General features: G+C 38.5%; 1 protein-coding gene across 16 annotated transcripts in view; it reads left to right on the forward strand.

Moving 5' to 3' along the window:
- The window catches only part of RNF212B (ring finger protein 212B), a 64,886-nt gene that overhangs the window by 14,866 nt on the left and 32,146 nt on the right, over positions 1–17,874 (forward strand). For 10 of the 16 annotated variants that reach the window (XM_070586946.1, XM_070586900.1, XM_070586936.1 and 7 more), the window contains 4 exons: positions 1,999–2,037; positions 8,584–8,684; positions 10,523–10,575; positions 10,967–11,041. In XM_070586946.1, the coding sequence (XP_070443047.1) occupies positions 8,585–8,684; positions 10,523–10,575; positions 10,967–11,041 (228 nt within the window). In that variant the 5' untranslated portion in view covers positions 1,999–2,037; position 8,584. Of the gene's footprint in view, positions 1–1,998; positions 2,038–6,706; positions 6,888–8,583; positions 8,685–10,522; positions 10,576–10,966; positions 11,042–17,874 lie in introns of those variants that run through there. The other 6 variants (XM_008529002.2, XM_070586967.1, XM_008529000.2 and 3 more) reach the window with 6 other exon arrangements.

The following is a 17,874-nucleotide window of genomic DNA, read 5'->3' on the forward strand; positions in this document are numbered from 1 at the left end:
AAATCAATAATAAGAAAATAAACAACCCAGTTAAAAATGGGCAAAGGATTTGAACAGATACTTCACCAAAAATACATATACAGATGGCAAATAAGCATATGAAAAGATGTTCCCCATCATTCGTCATTAGGGAAATACAAAACCACAATGGGATACTACTATACACCTATGAGAATCATTAAAATTAACGGAATAAACATACTAAGTGCTAGAAATAATGTGGAGAACCTGGAACTCTCATACATTGCTGGAGGGAATGTAAAATGGTGCAACCACGTTGGAAAAGTTTGGCAGTTTCTTCAAAGGTTAAATATGTACTTACCATACCTACTATATGATCTAGCCATTCAGCTTCTAGGTATTTACCCATGAGGAAAGAAGGCATATGTCTAAACAAAGACTTGTACATGAACATTTATAGCAGCTTTATTTGTAATAGCCTCCAACTAGAAATAACTCAAATGTCCATCAACGGATAAGGGATAAAAGAGTGTATATACATACATTGTGGTAAATGCAAAAAACGAAATACTACTCAGCAACAAAAATGAAAGAACTATTGACACATACAACAACATGCATGGATCTCAAAATCGTTATTCTGAATGAAGGAAGCCAGACAAAAAAGAGTATATATGATTCTATGTATATAAAACTTTAGAAAATGCAAACTGATCTGTATTGATAGAAAGTACCTGGGTTACCTGGGGAGAGAAGTGTGGAGATGGTTAGGAGAGATGGTTTACAAAGGAGCAGAGGAAATTTTCGGGATGATGGATAGCTTCACTATCTTTATTGTAGTGATAGTTTAAAGGGTGTATATATATGTCAAAACTTATCAAATTGTACATTTTAAATATATATAGTTGATTGTATGCCAATCTAGCTCAATAAACTTGTTTAAAGTCACCAATCTGATGTACAGTTAAATTCATTTGTTTTAGTCTCCTCCCCTCCAATTTTTAGGAATTGCTTTTTAATTCTATTCTTGAATATGTAAAACAATTATATTTCCAAAGACAATATATATATCAAGTTAAATTCAGGCAAGTCTTCCTTCTATATTGTCACCTCGACAATGTTACTTTCCTACCTCTGTAGGTAACTTTTTTTTAGTAATTTTTGTTTAATCTTCTAGTGTTTCTTTTTGATATATCTTGCTAGCTCCCCTTTCTTAAACAAAGAATTGTATATTATGTAATCTTGTACCTCTTTTCTTTCTACTTGACAATAAATTCTGGAAATTGCTTCAAATTAGTGTATAAAGATCTTTCTAATTTCTTTTTATGTCTGCATAATATTCAACTATGATTTGTCACTGATAAATAAATACTTAGGTTGTCAGCAATCTTTTGCTATTATAAATAGTACAGCAAAGAACAACCTTGTTCATAATTGATCTCATACTTTTGGCAGTGTATCTCTGGGACAGAGTCCTAGAAATGGGATTGCTGGATTAAAGGATAAATACATAGGTAATTTTCCAAGATAGAGCCATATGCACTGCAGAGCAGTCATACCATTTGGCATTCTCATCAACAATATATGAGTGTCCCTGTTTCCCCATAACCTTGCCAAGAGTATTTTATGAAATATCTGGATTTCTGGAAATCTGATAGACGGAAAGTGGTACTTTGATGGCGTTTTCATTTGCATATCTCATTAAAAGTGAGGTTAAATATCGTTAATATGTTCAAGGGCTATTTTTATGTTTTTTGTGAGCTGTTTATGACTTTTGCTCAAATGTGTAAGTCATTAGCTTTCTTTTTAAAAAAGTTCTTTATATATTAAAGCTATTAGCCCTTTGTGATTTAAGTGGAAGATAGTATTTCCCAATCTGTCACTTAGTTTTTGACTTGGTCTGTGGTAGGTTTTGTGTTTGTGTGTGTGTGTGTGTGAGAGAGAGAGAGAGAGAGAGAGAGAGAGTTTGGCCAAAAAAAGGTCTTCTTCTATTTTTATGTAGTGAAATTTATCAATCTTTTCTTTTATTGCTTCTAGATTTTTGGATCATAGAAATATTTCCCCCACTCCTAGGTTGTAAGTATTCTCCCATGTCTTCTTCTAGTGCTTGTATGTTTCACTTTTTATCTTTAGATTTCTGACCCATTTGAAATTTACCCAGGTGAAAAGTGAGATACAGACCCAATCTGGTATTTTTCCAAATGGCTATCCAGTTGTTCCAACTTTATTTATTAAAAAAATTCAACTCCTCCCCCTCATTGAATTCCCCACCTTTATCATAAATTAAATTTTCCAAATGTACATGCTTCTATTTCTGGACTTTCTATTTTATTAGTCTGTATGTTTATCTATGCACCAATATCACGCTTCTTAAATTATAGAGGCTTTATAATATGTCTTAATATTGGGTGTGGCTAGCTTCCCACCCCACATGACACTAAACATTTTCAGGGTTTTCCTGGATATTGTTGTTTGTTTGTTTGGTAGTTTTCCATACGACCTTTATAATCAATTTGTTTAATTCCAGAAAGACAACTGGTTGGTGTTTTTTATTGGGATCATGTTAAACTTATAAATTAACTTAGGGAGAATTGACACCATTAGGATATTGACTCTTCCTAACCAAACACAAGACTTGCTTTTCCATTTGTTTGTGTTGACTCTTGTCTCTTTCAGTAATGTTTTGAAGCTTTCTTCATATCTATTTGCATATTTCTGTTAAATTACTGCCTTAGCACTTTAATTAGAGTCTTTTCTCCCATTATATCTTCTAAGTGGTTATTATTTAAATATGGAATTGTATTTCTCTTCATTAATTTTACAGCCTGTTACTTTACTAAATTTTTAAATTACTTATAGAAGTTTTCCCATTGATTCTCCTGGATTTTTCAGCTATACAATAATACAATCTGCCAAAAAAGGTTTTTGTGGGTTTTTTTTAAAGATTTTTTCATTTTTTCCTTTTTCTCCCCAAAGCCCCCCGGTACATAGTTGTATATTCTTCGTTGTGGGTCCTTCTAGTTGTGGCATGTGGGATGCCGCCTCACTGTGGCTTGATGAGCAGTGCCATGTCCACGCCCAGGATTCGAACCAACGAAACACTGGGCTGCCTGCAGCGGAGCGCGTGAACTTAACCACTCGGCCACGGGGCCAGCCCCCAAAAAAGGTTTTTTCATCTTATCTTTTTTTGTGTGTGTGAGCAAGATTGACTTTGTGCTAACATCTGTTGCCAATCTTCCCCTTTTTGCTTGAGGAAGACTGTCGCTCAGTTAACATCTGTGCCAAGCTTCCTCCATTTTTTTTTCTTTTTTATGTGGGATGCTGCCACAGCATGGCTTGAGGAGTGGTGCTAGCTCTGCACCCAGGATCTGAACCTGCAGACCCCAGGCTGCCAAAGCGGAGCCTGTGAACTTAACTTCTACACCACTGGGCGGCCTCTATCTTATCCTTTTAAAGTAATGTTCAATACCATGTTGAATGGTAGCGGTATTCTTGTCTCATTCTTAACTAGCAAGAATGCCTCTAGTGTTTCCTTGTTAAAAAACATGCTAGCTTTGCAAACACATATGCACATAGCACTTTAATTATGTTAAGGAAATATCCATTGATTCTTACTTCACTGAAATTTTAAATCAGAAATGGATGTGAATTATGACAAATGCTTTATTGGCAACTGTGGAGGTGATTGTATAATATTTCTTCTTAGAAATATTACTATAATAAATTACATTAATGGTTTTCCTAATACTGAACCATCCTTTCATTCCTGTAATGAACATCACTTGGTTATACATAATGTATACTTTAAAAAAATTTGTATTTTATTTATTTATTTATTTTTTGTGAGGAAGACTGGCCTTGAGCTAACATCAGTTGCCGATCTTCCTTTATTTTATGTGGGATGCCGCCACAGTGTGGCTTGATGATCCATGCTAGGTCCATGCCTGGGATCCAAACCTGTGAACCCCGGGCTGCCAAAGCAGAGTGTGCCAACTTAACCACTATGCCACCAGACGGGCCCTTATGTAATGTATACTTTTTTCAATGTGTTATTGGATTCTATTTGCTAATATCTTATTTAAGATTTTTGCATCAATATTCACAAGTGAAACTGTCCTATAGTTTTCTTTTATGTGTGTGTGCAATCTTTATCACTCTTTGCTATCAATGTTAAGTCAATTTCATAAAAATTTTTTGAAAGTTTTTTCCTTTTTCTATGACCCAGAATATTTAAATAGAATTAAGATTATATTTAGGAAAGTCTTTTATGTGATGGTTTGAGTTATGAAGTGAACTAATCATTTTTTTATGGAACACCATTTTTACTTAAAATTACAACTAACACGGGGCAAGCCCCACGGCCAAGTGGTTAAGTTCGTGAGCTCTGCTTCAGCGGCTCAGGTTTTTGCCAGTTGGGATCCTGGGCACAGACATGGCACCACTCATTAGGCCACAGTGAGGCGGCGTCCCACATGCCACACCTAGAAGGAGCCACAAATAAAATATACAACTATGTACTGGGGGGATTTGGGGAGAAAAAGCAGGAAAAAAGAACAACTAACAAACTATAGTTATTCAGACTTGAGTATCCGATAGACATTTTCTCAAAAAAAACCAAAATGAGCTCATCAATTCAAGGAAAACTAGTGACAGTATTTGTTGCCAACGATAAAATTCAAGCTTTCAGAGGAAAATAAGAATTTTGGAAAACATATCTGCAACTGTGAGCTTCAGAGCTTCCCAATACTCAAAGACTTTTCTGATGCAATAGGTAGCAATATTAACAAAAGTGACTTTTAAATATTATATAATGAAGTGTGTCAATATTTAATATTGTATAATGAAATGTGTCAATGTGCATAACTCAGTGCATCAATATTTCCCAAATGACCAGTTTGGTCTCAATGTAAGATGTTACATATTCGTTGATATGATGTCAGATCCTACATTGCAACTAGCTTTTAACAAACTCCTACTTCTTTTATTTTTTATTAAAAAAACCTTTTTTTGGCATCTGAGCTGACATCTGTTGCCAATCTTCTTTCTTTTCTTCTTCTTCTTCTCCCCAAAGTCCCCCAGCACATAGTTGTATATTCTAGTTGTAGGTCCTTCTGGTTGTGCTATGTGGGATGCTGCCTCAGCATGGCTTGATGAGCAGTGCCATGTCTGCGCCCAGGATCTGAACTGGTGAAACCCTGGGCTGAGGAAGTGAAGAGTGCAAATTTAACCACTTGGCCATGGGGCCAGCCCCAAACTCCTACTTCTTTAATTTTGGTATAGTATCAAAGAAAAATGTTCAAATTATCCAAATAGGCTATTAAAATCTACTCACTTTTCCAAGTATATATTTGGGTGAGTCCAGATCTTCACATACTTCAGCCAAAACAGCATATTGCAACAGAGTGAATGTAGAAGCAGACATGTGAACCCAGCTGCTTTCCATTAAGTCAGATAGTAAGAGATTTTGAAACTGTAAAGCAACTGCCACTCTTTTCACTAAATTGTTTTTATTTTGGACACTATAGTTATTTTTCATGTCATGTTAATATTTAATGGATTTATTATTGTTTTCAAATGAATAAATATTTTAAAATTTCTCAGTTTTGTTTTTTGCTTTTTCTCCCCAAATGCCCCCAGCACATACTTACATATTTTAGTTGTGGATCCTTCTAGTCGTGGCATGTGGGACGCTGCCTCAGCGTGGCCTGATGAGCAGTGCCATGTCGGCACCTAGGATCCGAACCAGTGAAACCCTGTGCCCAGAAGTGGAGCTGGTGAACTTAACCACTTGGCCATGGGGCCCGCCCCCAAAATTACTGTTTTAATTACTAATATGGCAAATATTGATACATACAACCCACATAAACAAAAGCTCTTTGGGGAGGGGGTCTTCAATAATTTTTAGAATGTAAAGGAGTTTTCAGACCAAAAAGTTTGAGAACCACTGCTTAATGGGTTCCTCATGTTCACATTTTTTGTCAGCAGCATATATACCTGAAGACAATATAAAGGGATATAAAGTTCTTGGATCATATTTTTTCTTTGAAAAATTTGAAAACGCTGTATTGGTTCTAGCATAAAATGCTGCTGTAGAGAAGTCTGATGCCAATCTAATTTTCTCTTCCCTAAAAGTGGCTAGTACTTTTTGTCTGGATGCTCAAAGGGGTTTCCCCTTATCTTTAAAAACCAATCTTGGGGCCAGCCCCAAGATTTCTTTCAAAAGCTTTTATCTTTCTTTTTAGAAAAATCATTCTCCTTTCAGCTCTTAATTGTGCCTTTTTTCTCATTTATTTCTGAAAAAAGTTAAAAACTTTTTTTGTGAGATTTGTTAGTTTTCATTGAATATCCTCCTGTTCTCTATCCATATCACTTTTTAGCTTTTCTATTTCTGATTTCTGCTGTTCTTTCAAAGCATCTACTACTTTCTTTATTTCATTAAAAAATATTAGGTTGAAGTTTTCATTTGCTTTACCACATTTTTCTAGTGTGTTACTGTCTACTGGAACTTACTTTTTTAGGTTTATTTTCACTGTGCTGTTTCCACAGTAACAGGTATGGGATTAGATTACATTCCTTAAGTGTTCCCAATTTTAAACAAGATATTACATTTTCCGGGACTATTAAGTAGAACCACCCTTACCTCTCCCGCTTGGAGCCCCACCCTTTCCCCCAGCACGTGGCCGCGGGCCCCGCCCACGCCTGGCGCACGCCGGGGCGTCCGGGCCCCGCGCATGCGCTCAGCACACCTCTAGGCCCCGCCCACGCCTCTCACGCGCCGTCGCGGCCACGCCCAGCCTCTTGTCTCTCCCTGGGGCCGGGCGCGCGGTGTATTTTCCCGCCATTTCCAGCTTGTCGTGAGGAGAAGTGGATGATTTCGATGAGATCCGGGACCCTCTGGGATCACGGCGGCCAAGCGGGTAGGGAAGGTAGCTAGAAAAGTATTGGTAATTTGAGACTCTAAGTTCCCCCTCTCCCCTAGAAACCAGGCGAATCTCGCCCTCACCACTGCCCTTCTTGTGAGGGGCTCACCTGGCCATTTGAATAAAACATTTGCTGCCCCTAAACAAACCAGGGCATAGATGAGGGGCATTTTCAGTGGTTCTTTAGCCTCACTTCCTGGTGGAAGTTGCTGTATCGTGAGCAACGAATAGAAATGTGAAGCTCGCGGCTCTCACGGTGTAATGCGTTTGCATTGAACTGGTTGTTCAGGAAGTTTTTATCGTGAATCTTGCCTTATGTGACAAACGTGTTGAAATGTGGTGCAAACTAGCCAGCATTCTTTTAGCGAACCGCTCCATACGCCACTTAAAAACTTTTTTTAAAGAGAAGACTTAGGCGGGGAAATAAAATGACCTTCTGTTTTATTTTCCCAATTTAATTTTAAAAGAGATCAAACTAATAAATATTATATTCTTAAATAGTATATTTGTGAAATTAAACAGGAATTCATTAAACGTATGAACTAATTACAGCTCAGTATGTATCAGCTCAGTTCTGTATTTTTGATATGTCAATTTCATTTCAAAGTCTTAGAAAGTCATATTTACATAGTTATGTATTTAACAAATTATATGGAATGAGTATTGGCAGAAAATATAGGATGTATGGTTGCCATGCCTGACACAAAGGCTTAACTAATGTGGTAGCAAAAACTTTACACAGGAATCAGGAGACTTGGGTTCTAATCCCAGAGCTACCACTAACTAAAGATGGAACTCTGGGCAGGTCATTGATTTTCAGTGAACATTAGATATATCTTTTGAAAAATGATGGGATTGAACAAAAAGTTGAATGATTTTCAAGGCCCCTTCCAGTTCTCTGATTCTGAGTTTCTGTGGAGTCGAAGGAAAATTGCACAAGCTGAGACAACATTGTCATTCACAAACCGTGTTTCCCCGTAGATAAAATGTGTCCCAGGTGGCTAATATGTGATCTTCTATGTCTGGTCTGCCACCTCCTCCTCTCTCCATCTTGCCGGATCACAGGAAGCTGTTAGGAAAGAAATGGATAGTTCTCTTTTTTGAGATTGTTTTTCTAATAGCTAACTGATACATAAATTAATCTGGAAAACTTGGAAAACAAGAAAAGTGTAAAGGCAGCACATACACACACAGCCATAATCTCACGGCTCAAAAAATCTTGTCATTGTCCTGTTACTTTACTATATATATATATGTTTTTTTTTCTTTCTTCTTAAAACATGGTATAACGTAGTCTGCAGTCTGCTTTTGTCGCTTCAAAGGTGTATATGTTTCCTTACAACTAATTGGAATACCCACAATAATATGCTCACATCTCAAGATGGCAGAAGTTGGGGCCAGCCCCGTGGCCGAGTAGTTAAGTTCACACGCTCCACTTTGGTGGCCCAGGGTTTCGCTGGTTCGAATCTTGTGTGTGGACATGGCACCACTCATCAAGCCATGCTGAGGCGGCATCCCACATGCCACAACTAGAAGGACCCACAACTAAAAATACACAACTGTGTATCTGGGGGCTTTGGGAGAAAAACGAAAAAATCAAATCTTAAAAAAAAAGAGAAAAAGATGACAAAAGCTAAGCACACGTTGTTACATAGATTTTTGAAGAGCTGTTAATTATACTCTTTCTCTTTATCTGCTCCAGAATGGATTGGTTTCACTGCAACCAGTGTTTCCGAAAAGATGGAGCCCATTTCTTTGTCACCAGCTGTGGCCATATTTTCTGTAAAAAGTGTGTGACTCTGGGTGAGTGACTTAACTGTTTTTAGATTGAGGCAAAAATGTTTTTAACCGGGAAATAGTAATCAACCATTTTTCTGTGTAACTTGGGGAAAAAAACTTAGTAGGCCTAAGGTGGTGTGGATAGAGTAGGAAACTGTTGATTATGGAAACTGGAGGAATCCATTAATAAAGAATGATTGAGCAAATGGTATCTATTACTTGAGCACCAAAAGGTACTTGTTAGTGTTTTGAAGCCCGTCGCAGGGAAAGCCACAAGGTTATCAGACTGATTAGAGAAAAGAGAGAAAGTAAGGATAATGAACAGGAATAGGGGAAAGTTTAGTTGATAACGAGAGTCATTTCTAATGGGAAGTGGTCTAGCCTGTGAAATCAATTTGATTAGAAATGATGATGATGATGATGGTGGTGGTGGTGGTGATACCATTACAGTTTAAAAAGTATTTTCACTTGTACAATTTTATGAATCCTTACCACAATTCCAGGCGGTAGTTATTAGTAGACTCATTTTATAGATGAGGAACTGGTTCAGATAGGATAAGTGATTTGACCAAGTTCTCACTGCTATTAAGTCTTAGAAATGAGACTTGAATTTAAGTTGCTTTTTTTTAATGCTAAAATATTTACGAGGTATGGAAATGGCCCAAAAGAGGGATTTGAGATAGGGTGCTTTGATCAGGGAAGATTTCATAGAAGAGGTATTGCTTCACTAGAGTGTTGAATAATAAACTAGAGTTTGCCAAGTGAACAAGGCAGGGAAGATCATTCTAGTTTAAGAGAACAGCATATATAAACACATATCACATCATAAAACCATAGTGCAGGGCACTATACATTGTTGGGATTGGTAGAGCATAAAGAATAAGGTAGGAAATGGTGAGAGATGAGGCTAGAGAGGATGGAAGGCTCTATATACCAGGCTAAAGAACCTGAACTTTATCCTGCAGGTGATGGAGAGCTGTGGAATTTTCTTTGGTGTTTTTCTTAAATGGAAGAATGACTTGCACTTGCTAGCTCACTCTGGCAATAATACAGAGGAAAGAGTGGGAAAAACGTTTAGTCCCCAAGCAGAGAAGAGTCAGGGTTAGGTCGCCTCTGGAGAAGTCTTTTTCTCTATATGAATCTCGTGACCCTTTTAAGTTATCTGCTAATGTAACAAAGCTATTTACTATGGTAACAGCAGCTCACTTTGGAGTGGTTTGTCTCTGTGAAGCATATGTCATGTGATGTTTCTCCTGACACAGCTTTTATCTTAATTAATAACGAGCACCACTACTAAAATTTCAATTTACAAGGAAAGATTAGGAATTTTAATTTTCTCATCTTTCAGATTGGGTTAATTAGGGAATGAAAGTAGCAGAGCTTCAAAGCAAGATCCCAGAGATATTAGCAAAGTGAGAACAGGGCAGGGATAATTGGGGAGTTTCTTGTAGTACCTAATGCATACCTGCGGTCAGGTAGATAGGATAAAAAACGAGTTACTTCAAGTTGAGATCATGGATACTCTTTTACTCTTCCTACTATTCTTGTAAATGTACTCCACTACTTCTGCTGGGCAGTTAGAACTGTCCCTGACCTGCAGAAGAAAATTGAGAATTTTAAAAAAGAGAGCGAGACATGGGTACAGTGTTAAAGCCTTACTTGTCATCAACATGCTAGTTTGGAAGTACTGATTTAGAGAACAGAGCTCAAGTGATGACCTTCTATAGCACAATGATATTCTCATTTCAGTAAGCCCTCTTTTCCTCTTCTCTTGCTAGCCTGCTTGACTATCACCGTGTACTTTAGGAAACTCTAACCTCGTGCCCATGAGAATCAAATGTTTTTTTTCTTTTCCCTCCCAGAAAAATGTGCTGTTTGTGGAACTGCCTGCAAGCATCTGGCTCTTTCTGATAACGTAAGTTTTTCTCTCCCTGCCGCAAACCATCTTATCCCGTTCCTGGCCTGTAGGAAGTATACAGGAAGTACAGTTGATGAGTGACTAAACACTGAATTTTTAAAAAAGAAAGAAAGAAAAGAAAAAGAACAAACAAAACTTGCAGAGAGCAGTTGAATGAAAAGGGTGAAAAATAGATAGAAGAATTATTTGTGGCTGCTGGTACAGGACCGCAAGGTAAGGAGAGTTAGGACACATAGTCTGCATCTCCTAGGGTGATCGCCTTCCTACTTGGCACAGTGAAATAGTACCAGATGCTCTAGAGAGGGTGGCACATCCCTTGCCATATTTGCCAGTATTTTATTTCGTTCCTTTGTGGATATGGTCATTGTTTGTCTTACTCTCTTCATAGCTGAAACCTCAGGAGAAGATGTATTTCAAAAGCCCTGTGGAGACAGCTTTGCAGTATTTTAATCACATCTCCCAGGTATGAGAAACAAAAGTGAGGAAAATCTTATCCTCCAGGAAAGTCTGATTGCATCTTATTTTTCTTTATCAAAGATTCTGTTTACACGGCATTTGCACACAATGGAGAGAAATTGGCTGCTCTATTTGCTTTCTTCTCTGATGATACAAATCTGAACAGTTAACTTTTTACTGACCCAGAATCTGTGATAGGCTGTAAAAACCACTATGTAGCTGACATCTTGCCTTGTACTTCCTAGTTTTGCTAAGTAATTTTTAAGAATAGAGAAGGTTCTAGGGAGCTTTATCATCTTTCTCTGCAGAGTAATGGATCTTCTAAAAATCGCTCTGAATATATACGCCTGACCCTGCAAACAATAGGTTTAGTGGTCTAATGCTCAACCTTTTACTTATAGACCTAAGTTCACGAAGGGGTTTCTTGTTCCCCATTCTCATTTTTTAATAGCCTTTCTTAGTAATGCATATATATTTAATTCTTCATTTAGTGTTCATAATTAGTTACCTGAATTTTATAAAATATTTGTCTTTTCCTGATGCATCATATGTTGGCATACCATTGATTTGGTCGGGAGCAATAGGAATGTAGAATAAGGCGGAAAGAAGGCAGGACAACCATTTGAGAGAGCTCCCAAATTGTAAAAACTTTGGTTTTTCCTTTCCACTCTCCAGTTCCCCACTGAGATTATATTGCATGGCCTCAGGTGATTCCTATCTTGGCATGTTTCTTGAGATTTTATCACAGTTCTCCTTCTATTCTTACTTCTCATTCTTAGGAGAGTATCCCTTTCCTAAATATAAAGATGATCCATATCCATTTTCTGGCTGAAAACAGTAGATTTAATTTTTCTTTGATGTCTCACTCCTCAATCCTAACTCTGGAGATAGAGGAAGGGAAATTAAGGTTTTGGCTGCATCCTGCTTTTAGCTGCTTGGGTGAGCCATCATATTTGAGATACTACTTAACATTATGGGGAGATAAAATCCAGCTGAGATTCAAGGACAAATGTAAACAAGGTCACATGAACAAGAGAAAGAGCAGACCTTTGGTTAATAACTAAACCCAGGGTTAGTTAATAATCGGTGGAGAAATTATATGCAGTCTGAATCTTAACCTGCCTAATCATGGGACCAATTACACATGGTGTAATAATCAAGATAAAGTAAATGGAAAGGGTCAGTTAATCATCACTAAGTGAAGGGCTAGTTTGGTGAAGTCAGCAATGTCTGAAAATGTGTTTTCCTAATCTGTGAAGTTGAATAACTGATGCAAGTAATACCTGGATTGCCTCATTCAGGCTTCAGCTCAAATTTTCTTTCATCAGTCAGACCTTCATTGACTCTCATATCTCAAATCGTAGCCCCAACACTCTCTGCTTCTCACCCTGCTTTATTTTTCATCATAGCTCTTATCTCTAGCATAATATATTTGTTTGTTGTCTGAATGCTGCACTGGAATGTAAGCTCCATGAAGGCAGAGATTTGGTTGGTTTTGTTTATTGTTGTCTCCCCAGCTCTTGGGATAGTTCTTAATGCGTAGCGGACACTCAAAAAATTGTTGAATGAATGGAATGCTGATCTAAATATCCATTAGTGTTTTAATCATCCCCAATCTTTGTAATGACCTGAAAAGACATTTTTCTACTGTACTACTTTATGGCCAGTAGTTGATCAAACTGCCCATTGTGAATTCTTTTTTTTTTGAGGAAGATTAGCCCTGAGCTACCATCTGCTGCCAATCCTCCTCTTTTTGCTAAGGAAGACTGGCCCTGAGCTAACGTCCGTGCCCATCCTCCTCTACTTTATATGTGGGATGCCTGCCACAGCATGGCTTGCCAAGTGGTGCCATGTCCACACCCAGGATCCGAACCGGTGAACCCCAGGCCACCAAAGGGAAACATGCGCACTTAACCGCTGTGCCACTGGGCCGGCCCCCATTTTGAATTCTTAACTCACCACTAGGTAAAACTATCTAAGTATCTTTGGGGATTGGAGAGTCCCATATGGACCTGTTTCGCTTTCTTCTATTCCTAGGTCGTAGACTACACCCTTACCCACAACTAGCCATCTTTCAAATTCATGCTGATAATTGTTCCTTCTTTGGTAAAATCTTCCCTGATTCCTATAGATTTTTACTCTGTCCTTTGTACTCCTATCCCACCTTGCTCTTAACTCTGCAGAAGTACTTAACTCCGTGAAAGTGTTTTAATTTATTTGTTCATACGTCTGTTTCTCTCACTAAATTGTGAGCTTTTCAAAGGCAGGTATCATCTTTGCATTGCCCAATGCCTAACTGGTACCTGGCACAGATTAGGTGCTTAGAAATGTTTAAGTGAATGAATGCACATTAAGGCTGGGAGGAAGGGAGGGAGGAATGATTCATGGTAAGATCAGAGAGAGAGGCTTGATCATATAGGGACTTGTAGGCCATGGTAAAGAATTCAGATTTTCTTCTAAGTGCAGTGGGACGCTGTTAAAGAATTTTAAGCAAGGAAATGGCATCATCTGATATATAATTTTAAAAGAGAATCTGGCTGCTGAATGGAGAGTAGACCACAGAGTCGTTGAGAGTAGAATCAGGGAAACCAGTTAGGATGCCATGGGAGAAATCTGAGCAAGACTGCTTGGGCTAAAGTGGTGGCAATAGAAATGGAGAGGGAGAGTTAAATCTGAGATGTGTTTTCTAGGAAAAACTAGTAGAACTGCTGTTGATTTGGATGTGGAAGATGAGAAAAAGAGAGGAGTGAAGGAAGATGTCTGGGTTTTCATCATGAACAGTTGAGTGGGATGATTGTATCCTTTACCAAGACTGGGAAGACCATTTTGAGGGAAAATACCATTTTGGGCATATTAGGTTATAGTTGCTTATTAGAAATCCGGGAGGAGAATTCACGAAGGCAGATACATTTACCATTCTGGAGCTCAGGACATAGGTCAAGGACGGAGATAAAAGTATGGAACTCATCAGGATATAGATAGTTTTAAAGCCTCGGGACTAGAGATCACCCAGGAAAGAGTCCCTTCAATATCTAGTGATCAGGTAGAGGAAGAGGAAAGGTTAGCAAAGAGCAGTAATGAGACAGGTGAAAACAAGGAGAGCGTGGTGTCACAGAAACCAAGAAAGGAAGAGGGTTCAAGAAGGAAGAAATAATCAACTGGGTCAAACACTGTTGAGAGTTGAAGATGAGGGCACAGGAAGGTCAGCTGGATTTGGCAACCTGCAGCTTGTTGGTGACCCTCACAGGAGTACGGTGAGTAGGGTCTTGAGAAAGAGGACTGCATTGGCGTACATCCATGGGTGTGTGTCTGCACTCAGTCTACTTCTTCACTTCCCAAGCCTCTCCTCAGCTCTCTGCAGCTTTAGACTGTCTCACTGAAACCTCTCTTGCTAAGGATATCAGCACCCTCCTTGTTATCAAGTCCAATGGATGCTTTTTTTGTTCTTGTTGTATTTGATTTCTCAGCAGCATTTGAGGCTCACTCTCTCCTCCTTAAAATATTCTTTCTTTTGCTACCCTAACCAACTTCTGTTCCCTTTTTGTGTTCCTCTTCTGTCCATCTCTTAAATAGTTATATTTCGGGGCCAGCCCAGTGGTGCAGTGGTTAAGTGCACATGTTCCGCTGCAGCAGTCCAGGGTTCACTGGTTCGGATCCCGGTGCAGTCATGGCATCGCTTGGCATGCCATGCTGTGGTAGGCGTCCCACATATAAAGTAGAGGAAGATGGAAATGGATGTTGGGTCAGGGCCAGTCTTCCTCAGCAAAAAGAGGAGGATTGGCAGCAGTTAGCTCGGGGCTTATCTTCCTAGAAAAAAAAAGTTATATTTCTCAGCATTCCATTCTAGATACTTTCCTTCCTTTTTATACTCTCCGTGGATAATCTCATCCACTCCCATGCTTCGGTTATCATCAACATAAGGATGACTTCCAAACCTATTATCTCCAGTAAAGATCTCAGCTTAAATGTCACCTCAGAGGAGTCTTCTCTGTCCCACTATATCTAAATTTGGTCTCCCCCTTTGTTCTCTCTGATAGCAACCTATTTGTTTCCTTAATAATACTTGGGTAAATTGCAATTTTTTTAGTGGTGTTTGTTATATGCTCCATAGACTCTAAGCTCCATAGAGGCAGGGAACAACTTTGTTTTGTTCATTGTTGTACCTGCTACAATGATCATAGTTTTGCCACATAGGAGGCACTCAGTACATCTTTGCTGAGTGACTGAGCACTCTCTCTCTCACTTCAGAGCCATATATCCATTTGCAAACTTGTCCCAATTCACTAATTCAACATGTCCCAAACTGAACTCATTTTTTTTTAAGATTTTATTTTTTTATTTTTCTCCCCATAAGCCCCCCAGTACATGGTTGTGTGTTTTTAGTTGTGGGTCCTTCTAGTTGTGGCATGTGGGATGCTGCCTCAGCATGGCTTGATGAGTGGTGCCATGTCCGCGCCCAGGATTCGAATTGGCAAAACCCTGGGCTGCCAAAGTGGAGCGCGCGAACTTAACCACTTAGCCATGGGGCTGACCTCTAAATGCATTATTCTTAACACCCCTCCACCCTGCCCACCTCCCACATACACACAGGAAAACAGGCTACTCTTCCTGTTTCTATCATGATGAATGATAATCACCATCCACATAATGACCAAACCAAAAATCTAGGAGTCGTTCTTAATTTCTTCTTCTCTTTGCAGGGAAACCAGTTAGGATGGTTTAGCCATCCATTGCAAACCAATGGATGGCTATCCAATCCATTATTAAGTCCTATTAGTTCTGTCTCTCTCAAATACTTGAATCTCTCTGCTTTGTCTCCAGCCTCCTGATTCAGTCCACCATAGCTTCCCATCTGGATTACTGCATTAGCTTCCCAGCAGATCCTTTGACCTCCAGTCTTTCCTTTTCATATCGGTTCTCCATATTGAAGCCAGAGAGTCATTCGAAATATAAATATGGTCATGTTATTTCTCTATTTAAAACCACTGAATACAACCATTGCTCTGAGGATAAAGTCCAACCCTGTAGGATGGCCTATGAGGCCAAATATGCTTTGGTCCCAGTTTAGCGCTTCAGTCTCATCTCTTATCCCCACCTCCCTGCAACTATAATACAGACAGACTGAATCTATTTTAATTATTTATATACATAATTTTCTCTATTGCTTCTGGGCCTTTGTACATGCTGTTCCATTTGTCTGGAACATTCTTGTCCCCAAACATATACATGGATGTAACATGTATAACACCATATTTCTATATTATGTTAGAATTTTCTGTTTGCTTTTCTACATCCTCCTATGAGGACAGGAACAGTATCAATCTTATTCATCTTATATATCAGCTCCTGACACAGTACTGGAACATAGAAGGATTCGATAAATACTCTTTGAAAGAATGAATAGAACAACCTTCCCCACTGAACTTTTTCCCTTAATATATATGAAGTATGGTAAAGTGATAATACTGGGAAAACTATTGGAGTAGAAATCTCAAGACTACATCTGCCTGCTGGCTTGTAACTTCGTTTCTTTGAACTATTCATACTCCCTCACGTGTAATGTGAAATAATAGTACTCATCATAGTTCTCATAAAGATCCAATGAGATAATGTTTGTGAAAGCATTCTGAAAGCTGTAAAGTACTATATTAGTTTAAAGAATAATGTGGAAAACTCATAGTAGATTATGGAAGGTCATAAACCTACAGGAAATTAATTAGTGACCACACAAGTAAAAATAAATTTGTACTTTTTAACTTGTTTTGAAAGGGAAGTATAAAATATCCCATCTACTTTTTTAATAACAGTTTTATTGACATGTACTTTACATACCAAATTCATCCCTTAAAGTGTGCAATTCAGTGCTTTTAGTATATTCACATAATTGTAGATCACTACTACCTAACTTTAGAACATTGTTATCACCCTAAAAAGAAACGCTTATACCCATTAGCAGGCACTTCCTAAATGCTCTCTATCCTCCCTAGCCCTGGGCAATTGCTAATTTACTTCCTATCCCTATAGGTTTGCTTATTCTGGACATTTCATAAATATGGATTAATACAATGTATGATCTTTTGTGACTGACTGCTTTCACTGAGCATAATGTTTTCAAGGTTCATCCACATTGTAGTGTATATTAGAACTTCATTAGTACTTCATTCCTTTTTATGACCAAATAATACTCTATTACATAGATGGATATACATTTCATGTATCCATCCACCAGTTGAGGGACATTTCAGTTGTTTCCACTGTTTGGCTGTCACAAACAATGCTGCTATGAACATTTGTGTACAAGTTTTTGTGTGGACATGTATTTTCATTTCTGTTGGATATATATGTAGGAGTTGAATGACTGGGTCCAATGATAACTCTTATGTTTAACTTGTTGAGGGCTGGCCCGGTGGCGCAGCGGTTAAGTTTGCACGTTCCACTTTTCGGCGGCCTGGAGTTCGCTGGTTCAGATCCTGGGTGCAGACATGGCACCACTTGGCATGCCATGCTGTGGTGGGTGTCCCACATATAAAGCAGAGGAAGATGGGCACAGATGTTAGCTCAGGGCCAGGCTTCCTCAGCAAAAAAGAGGAGGACTGGCAGTAGTTAGTTCAGGGCTAATCTTCCTCAAAAAAAAGAAAAAAAAGAGTTCTTTATATATTCCAGTACAATTTCTCCCGTTCTGTTGGGCCTATCCACTTTAAATTAAGAACAAGTAACATAAATGTCCATTAAATAAATACAAATAGGGAAGAACAGACAGGATAGGAAACCAAACAGAATAAGAAGTAGAAAGGAGAGATTGAGAGAAAAAGTGGGAAAGATATACATCCACAAAGAAAG

The sequence above is a fragment of the Equus przewalskii genome, chromosome 1 (genome assembly GCF_037783145.1).
Source record: "Equus przewalskii isolate Varuska chromosome 1, EquPr2, whole genome shotgun sequence".
NCBI lineage: Eukaryota > Metazoa > Chordata > Mammalia > Perissodactyla > Equidae > Equus > Equus przewalskii.